We start from the raw sequence: 7,960 nt of genomic DNA, 5'->3' as shown, positions 1-7,960 counted from the left end.
ATGCAACATTGTACACTTAACTGCACATTAATTAAACCGTTTACCTTCAGTATCTCCATCCCCAGCTGTTATATTACTGGTCTACAATAGATAAAAAAAAACCTTCACAGGCAAAAATTTAAAATACAAACTGCAAACAACTTAAAATAATAAAGTGCCATCTCTGCCGTTTTATTGTCAGGATCATTATTCTCCTGCATGTCATAGAGACGATGTTGGTACATGTACAAGAAATTCAGAAATAGATTAAATATCAAATAAATACATTCAAACATAAATGTTAAAGTGCCTTTCGGAGGAATGGTCATTCAAATTACTTCCCAAATGGGGCTACATGTTAAATGCTTTTTTTGTATTGCTGTTAAGAAAGTGATCCACCTCCCCTTATCTTTTCTGACCTGTGGAGTGCTGTGATGACCTACAAATGGCTACAGCAAACTCATTAAGCTCCTTATCTATATTAAAAATGAGGCACTTTAAAAAAGAAGGTTCATCTGAGCTGAATTTCTAAATATTCATTCAATCATAAATAGGCTGGAAAGCAGCAGAACTGTGGCCAGGATTAGCAAACATGGTGGTCTGTGTTGGGCTCTGGAGGACGGGGACGGCCCTCTCGGTTGAGGAGGTCTAAGGACCAGCCTGCAGGGGTTCTGGACCTCCTGTTCGGAGATCTGGACCTCACTGGGTGGGTTCGAACTTAGCTGATTACGTACCTGGGGGTAAATAGAGTGAGACAAGAGAGGGAGGCAATACATAAAATGCTTTACGGTAGAAATTAATCAGCTGACAATCTCTTTTAAACTTGCAGTGCAAAGAAATCATTTAATTTACTATATATGTTAATTATTATTTTATCAATCTTGCAGGGTCAACAAGACTACTGTTGAATCTGAAAATGTTATTTTGAGCCAAAAAACAAACAAACAACTGCTATAAATTCTTGGATAAAGGTGGTTAGCGTGCAGACAGAAAGATGCCTTTTGTTTTAGGAAAAATACAATATACCTGCATATATTTCACGATATGATGCATATCCTTTACTTACTTATTGTTCTCTCCAGCTGAAACACTCCTTTGGCCATGACATGGAGTGCAAATGTGCTTTTCAGTTACCTACCTACCTTCATTTATCAAGGAAAGCTGTTCTTTGATATAACATACGTATATCACTCTTGCAGCTCACCCGCTCAACCTCCTCGAACACTCGCAGGAAGTTCCTTCGAAGGACATCAGCCAACTCAGTCTCAGTCCAGTTCCTCTGCAGGAGTTCCTGGATCAGGGCAGGGTACTTTGACACATCATCTAGCCCCTGAGGAAAGCTATTAAAAAAAAAAGAAAAAAAAGAAAAAAGAAAACAAACACATTTTTATTCACAGGTATCTATTCAGCAAGAGACATCACAGCATTCTGGTAGTTTGGTGTTACTTAATGCATTATTTATCATTAGGAATATGTAATTACAATAATATACACTTTAAGCCCTTCAATATAATTTGTTTTGTGACAAATTTTGGAATTGATTGAGTCTGTATGAAGGGAGTAACACAAGCCATTCTACAGCAAATCTACTGCAGCAGCCCTTTCTTTATGCCCGTTGGCCGTACAAAGTTATTGATTTTTACCATTTTCAGTCTGTTGACAGCTGAGACAGCTAAATTGTTGATATTATGACAGGCTAGCAAAAGCACAAAATTGATCTGGTTCAAGAAAAACCTCTGAAATATTTTGTCTGACAACAGCCAGAGAGTGGACCCGACTAGCACTAGAGCTTTGTTTGGTTTATTTGTCTGTATATGTAAGTTATGTCTCTTAAGATTGACATCCATCCTGGTCATAGAATAACAAAAAGCACTAAAGCAACTACAGTACTGTAGATTTACTGTCTGCAAACTGCATGTTCATTTGCCTTTGACTTTGTGCTTCTAGTTGTCTGTATGTTGTGCTGGCAAGTGATTATTCTCACCTCACAGCGCCTTCAAAGTCCCCTCCAATTCCTATTGACTCAGCTCCAATCACCTTCTTTATGTGATCAAAATGGTCTGTAAAACCCATGAGGAATAATGAATCAACTGGGCTATAAGAAATACAAACTTCACAATTACTCCATTACAAAAAAAGGAATCAAAATGGATGCCTCACCAGCCACATGAGAGATGTTAGCCTTGTCCCTGCAGGAAATAAAGTTGCTGTGGAGATTCACCATGATCAACCCTTGGTTCATTTTCTGAAACACAACACACACGTGTCATTGGCACATCTAGAAAAAAAAAAAGACATAGATAGAGAAGCGAACGACTAAAATGAGCTACGTATAAATACATTTTTCAGATACAACCTACATTTCTGTCTCAGCTATATGCATTAGTTGTGGTGGCAGATGTGGTAAACATCAGCTTTTCTCTTATCTCAAACACTATGAGTTGCAGTAAAGTCAACAACCATACATATAGAGGAATCAGTGGAAACATTAGAAACATGCCTGCACATGACGAGGCCAGAGTTGAGCTGAGGTTAAAATAAGGGAAATACAGTGTATCCATATTTTATATCCATATTTTTTCCATATGAATATATCCATATTCCTATGGTTTATTGATATTTGGTCTTCATTCATCACTTGCTGCACCAACAGGTTGATATATTGTCTGATGATGCCTATTTTACACTGACAATGAAATTAAAAACTCTGTGGATTTGAAGATGTTTTTTGGGATTGGTATGTATCAGCCAGTGTGCTGTTGTGGTGCCAGTCAGAGAAAGCATTTGGCTGTGAGGCAGGGAGGATTTCAGAATAACCTTCAATTAACCTTCAAATTAATCTAATTTTACACTAAAATAAACATTTAGAATGATGTGCAGTACACCGATATTAGGTATTTTAATTGCATAGAAAATACTTAAATAAATATGCAACTACTGACAAAAGATGATATTAATATTTACCCTGTAAGACAAAATGTAATTATATCTTTTAACACATATTACTGGCAACAGCGAGAACTTGATAAAATCAAAGAACAGCCTGTAAAAGCAACGTTCTAAACTCAAATGGGAAGTAGTGAGTAGTAATGAGTTAGAGCTAACAACTAAAGCTGAACAAAGAGTGACACAGACTAATGGCGGTTTAAAGACATACCCAGAAAAGAATTTGGGGAAAGAGAAAACATCACAAGTACAGAGTACAACTAAAATTACTGCCTCATGGTTGTCACAGACGGACAACCTTTAAACATAATAAATAATAACAATGATAAAAAGGCCAAAATCTGCAAACTGTTTTGTGGAAGTGATAAATGAAACAATGATATTACTGAACATTAAGCTTATCCTCCCCGAATTGTGTCCAACAAATAAAACACATTGCATGTTCTTTGTCAGAGGTGTAAATAAAAATTATATTTGAAATAAATTAATCAGTGACTTGACTGATAAGATAGTCATTTAATCAAGCAACTAAGTGGGCAATTAATCACTCAGTAAATTGGCTTTCTCACCAGCTCATGCAGCAGCCAATCAGGTACGTTGCGACCATGGTTACAGATGGAGTAGGAAGATGAATGGCTAAAAATAACAGGAGCCCTGGAATGGTTCAGCACAGCCAAGGCAGTGTCCCAAGAAGTGTGGGAAAGGTCCACTATTATTCCCAGTCTGTTCATCTCCTCCACCACAGCCTTGAAAACACCACAAAACCACTTAAGCAGCCATTTACAGTTTCATTGGAAAGAATGAAGTCAATTTAGCCAACAACAGGAGATGCTTACAAACATGCATATAAACACTCATGCAGATAGCAATCAAGGAAGTCCAGCATGCTGCTGTTGTTCAGAGGGCCAACAGCAAAGGAAATGCATTATAAAGATGTTTGTCACAAAATAAGTTGTTTATATTGTATAGCAGCATTGCTGTAATACACAAATACATGTTGAAGTACTTGCAAGTCCAATTTGGGTTAAAGCAGTTTCTCTGTAAACAGCCACTCAAGAGAACATTTTGTATGCACAGCATTACCCAACTTTGATAATAACAAGGTCCAATTTCATCAGCACAGTCCATAATTGGAGTTGTTAATACTTCAAAATGATCACATCCTCATTATCTGACTTTTTTAATTTACCGTTACTACCACCGCTATAGCAACCACAACAACTACCACAATAATGAAAATAAGAATAAATGTAACAAGAATATTAATTTTCTCCTTTGGCCACCAAAATCTAATCTGTTCCTCTCATTAACGAGATGTTGTGTTCATGAGAATGGGACAGACGGATGTGCCAACAGATGGACAACCCAAAAACATAATGCCTCCGGCCCTGGCTATCATTGGCACGGAGGCATAAAAAGTCCAGCCAAAATCTGCAAATCGTTTAGTGGAATGTGATAAATGAAACAAATCTGTAGTTAATATTACTGAAGATTAAGCTTACCTTCCCAAAATGTGTCAGGCTGTTATTCTGTCTTTGATAGACACTGTAAAGTTTTGAGGACGATTCAGCCCTGCATTGAGCAAGAATATCTTTAAAACTATAATTTTTGAAAATCTTGTTCATGACTTTGCAAAAAATATCTAAATATTCTTGTATTTAGGACATCTGAATGGGGTTTCTGTATTTTTCATCCGACTTTGGCATAGTCAGCTATGGGCAATGTCAAGTTTAAGAGAAAGTACAAATATAAGTTAATTTGCATTAAGGAAAAAATGTGTGTTTGACCTTTCCAACACAGTAAATAAACATGTGGCTCAGTATTTCATTTATTCTCTTAAAAGTTAGGGTTAGCGTGGACATCACATGGCCACTGCGAGACATGTTAATTTATATCATGAAATTAATTTAATTCATCTTGAATTTGTAATGATACAGCTCTGCACAAGTCTGACCTAATGAACAATGGAGGAGAAGATTTTGACAAAAAATTAGAAAAAACATGATATTCTGTTCAGTATTACACTGTACAGCTACAGACGTGTCGTAGGATATTTAAATTTCAAATACTCTGCGTCTGTATCTGTGCAGTTATATTTTAGCAGCAAAAAGGGTCATTTTTGGTCCCCCATGATATTCTAGGTAAAATACAACATTCAGGATGATTCTCTTCATTACCAGGGTGTATTGCAGGTATGTGTGAGGGCCATGGAGCGGACTCCAAGTTGGTAATACATCCGCAGGGCTGGCAGGCTGCTGTCAATGGAGTGCCCCCCCTCAATACTTATTAAGCATGCTATCTTGTGCCTCATCTCAGTATTCTTCAGTTCTGAGGTGACAGACACACATGGTTTGAGATTAAAGCCTCAAGTCAAAACAACAGCCAGTAGCTGTTTTAAGAGTGTGCAGTCATTAATTCAGATAAAAGCTAACATTCAGTACACGCCGGTGAGATGTGCAAAAATAAGCTTTGTTCCAAAGCACTGAGTAACTATAAATTTTAATTTTGCCAAACAAGGAATTCAGCATCTCTTGAAAAAGAACCACAGTTTGTTTTTGTGTTGTAATTACTTGTTAGAGAAAGGAACATCCCATTCTTCACAAGTAATTAACTTCTCATTAGATCATTATAATATTCATTCCTTTTTCCCAAATATGGACTGTAAAAAAGACATGATATACATTCATAGTACACAGAACTATTGATGGTTGTATTTTCGTAGAAATCCATATTAGAATGCACAGTACATCATAATTATACAAATGACTATAATTAATTGATTTTTTTGTAATCAATCACTGTTCATGTTTCTATAGTGTTTTTGTACATATCTAGCCTGTTATCCCATTTTGAGGTGAACTATACCTTGGGCAGATGTGACCAGCTCAAAGTCCTGGTACTCGGTGCACATGCGTCTGACCACATCTATTTGTTCCAGGGTCAGCCTCACAGCATCCTTCTCCTGGGCCCCACACAACACATAGACTGCAAACATCTGACAAAGGGAGAGGGAACTGAAGTGAAGGAGAGACATTTGAGTAGCTGACGTGACTGCCATTCTAGGTTCGATCTCTCCAAAACATAATTTTAGTCATAGAACCGCTGTCTGCCTTGAACGAAGCTAGTCTTTGGTGCAGTCCGCACTCTTGAAGAAACACCGTCAGAAAGAAAAGACTGACGAAGTAAGTAAGACAATACCTGTGCCTGTACATGGCCTGCTTGGAGGCGGGTGATGTCAGTGGCCACTTTGCTGACGTTATGAAGGTCAAATTGACTCAAGCGATTGTTGTGAAGTATCCTCAGCTTGAGAGGTAGGTCATTATGACTAACAGATGGAGTGAGAGGGTATAAGCAAAGTAGGAGGGACAGGATAGAGAAGTATTTTAATACAACTTAATTCATTTATTTCCATTAATGTGACTCGTGTAGGCAAGACATTAAACATCCTTTACCCATCAATAAGAGGATATCTGGACATCAAGTCGTGTACTCTTTCTCTCTCAGAGTATCCAGATATAAAATGACACAAAGAGGAGAGTACCAACAGATTCCTGAGGGACAGTATGCAAAAGCCGCTTAAAGCACGTGTTGAAGTTTTCCTAGGAAGCATATTCTGAAGAGAAAAAACACACCCGATTACAAGTATCTGATAGTATCTGATATTACAGTGACAGCTAGAAATAAAACATGGTAGGATCATTATTAATCTAAGGCTTCATATATCAATGCATATTCTAAGTCCTACTTGAAATACATTACACTATGACTCTGGTGAGATTAAAATGATGGTAGAACGGAAACACACAAATTTAAAGGTGTTCGTAATTTGGTTGCCTATTTGTGAAAATGCCCTCTGGACAGTAAAACAATGATGCATGCTCATTTTCAAGAACAGTTTTTATCCACATAATAGTAAGAAACAATTTACTTGAAAACACACAATACACACTTACCAGGCAGGCCGGTTAACGAGTAACGTATTTACCACTTTGTTGGACAACTGAGTATAAACAGCACGAACCTTCCAGCTCTACGCCCTAGACAAACTGTAGAGCAAACCTATTAAAAACTAGCAGCTGTGCTGGGTGCTGCATTCAAACCAGTCGGAAAAATTAGCAATACATATGTCGAGTTTACTTAGTGCAGTAGTACAGTGACTGTAATAGCAATTGCTCCTACAGTGACAATGGCAATTACTGTGTCTTGCAGGTTCCAGCTCTAGAGGGACGTTATCATCTGCCGTGCTTCCTTATTGTCCCCTTTTAATTTTCGAAGCGTGAAGGTTTGTTAGTAGACAAGTGTGTTTCTAACGATGAAGGTCAGAGAAACAAATGTCTCAAATGATAATACATGTCACTAAAAATGTTACACTAGAGAAATTAATCAAAATTTCATAGGATTCATAGTTGCCATGCGTAGGGCTAGTTTTATTTTTGAACCAATTTACCTGTGTTGCCTCTCTCGAATTTAAGTATTTAGGGGGCACATGAAAGCACCGCTGAGACGGGGATTTGATGTTGCCATCTGCTGGCCAAATCGCTACCTTTAACGGCTCATGGGTCCAGATAGTTGATTCCAATGTAATCAGCGTATAATTGACACGTTTGAACTGCTGATATACATTCAGGTCAGTCGGCTACCATGTTTGTGTTTTGTAAAATAATTGATTCAGTAAAAGGTAAGCTGTGTTGACAACGCCTTTACCTTCAAAAAAGCGTCTCTTCTAAAATATTGTCCAGATTTACAGACCGCTCAGGTTGTTTGGCAAAATGCTAAGTAATGCTGTAAGTAAGAAAATGACGGCGCTCTAATTTGGTGATATTTCAATACTCAAATAAATATATGAATATTATGAATATAATAACTTTAAAATAAAATAAAAACAAAAACTTTCTCTTCTTCCACTTTCCCCCACAAGCTAACCAAGCTGTTAGGTCACTTCCGGCTACCATCCTTGTTCGGCTCAAGCGTTGCAAGTTTTGAGATAAGTTTAAACTCTTAAACTTTTCGTCTTGTATAGCACGGGGAGGGGTTT

General features: G+C 37.5%; 1 protein-coding gene across 1 annotated transcript; it reads right to left on the bottom strand.

The window, feature by feature from the left end:
• Window positions 1-172: 172 nt before the first annotated feature.
• LOC111221143 (dipeptidase 2-like) lies at window positions 173-6,960 on the bottom strand. The gene is made up of 11 exons (XM_022744487.1): window positions 6,879-6,960; window positions 6,378-6,538; window positions 6,124-6,250; window positions 5,791-5,920; window positions 5,103-5,253; window positions 4,428-4,497; window positions 3,495-3,671; window positions 2,140-2,224; window positions 1,964-2,039; window positions 1,184-1,319; window positions 173-713 (listed from the first exon to the last, which is right to left on the bottom strand). The coding sequence occupies exons 2-11, from the start codon at window positions 6,533-6,535 to the stop codon at window positions 516-518; spliced, it is 1,308 nt and encodes a 435-aa protein (XP_022600208.1). The 5' UTR covers window positions 6,536-6,538; window positions 6,879-6,960; the 3' UTR covers window positions 173-515.
• Window positions 6,961-7,960: the final 1,000 nt, after the last annotated feature.

Source organism: Seriola dumerili, unplaced genomic scaffold (genome assembly GCF_002260705.1).
Source record: "Seriola dumerili isolate Sdu_G_001 unplaced genomic scaffold, Sdu_1.0 BDQW01000003.1, whole genome shotgun sequence".
Taxonomy (NCBI): Eukaryota; Metazoa; Chordata; class Actinopteri; order Carangiformes; family Carangidae; genus Seriola; species Seriola dumerili.
This window is presented reverse-complemented; position numbering and strand designations above follow the sequence as displayed.

Coding starts and splice junctions, on each gene's coding strand:
- LOC111221143 (XM_022744487.1), bottom strand. CDS start 6,535: ATGCTTCCTAGGAAAACTTCAACACGTGCTTTAAGCGGCTTTTGCATA. Junction 6,251..6,377: donor AGATATCCTCTTATTGATGG/GTAAAGGATGTT, acceptor TCCATCTGTTAG/TCATAATGACCTACCTCTCA. Junction 2,225..3,494: donor ATTGGCTGCTGCATGAGCTG/GTGAGAAAGCCA, acceptor GTTGTGTTTCAG/AAAATGAACCAAGGGTTGAT.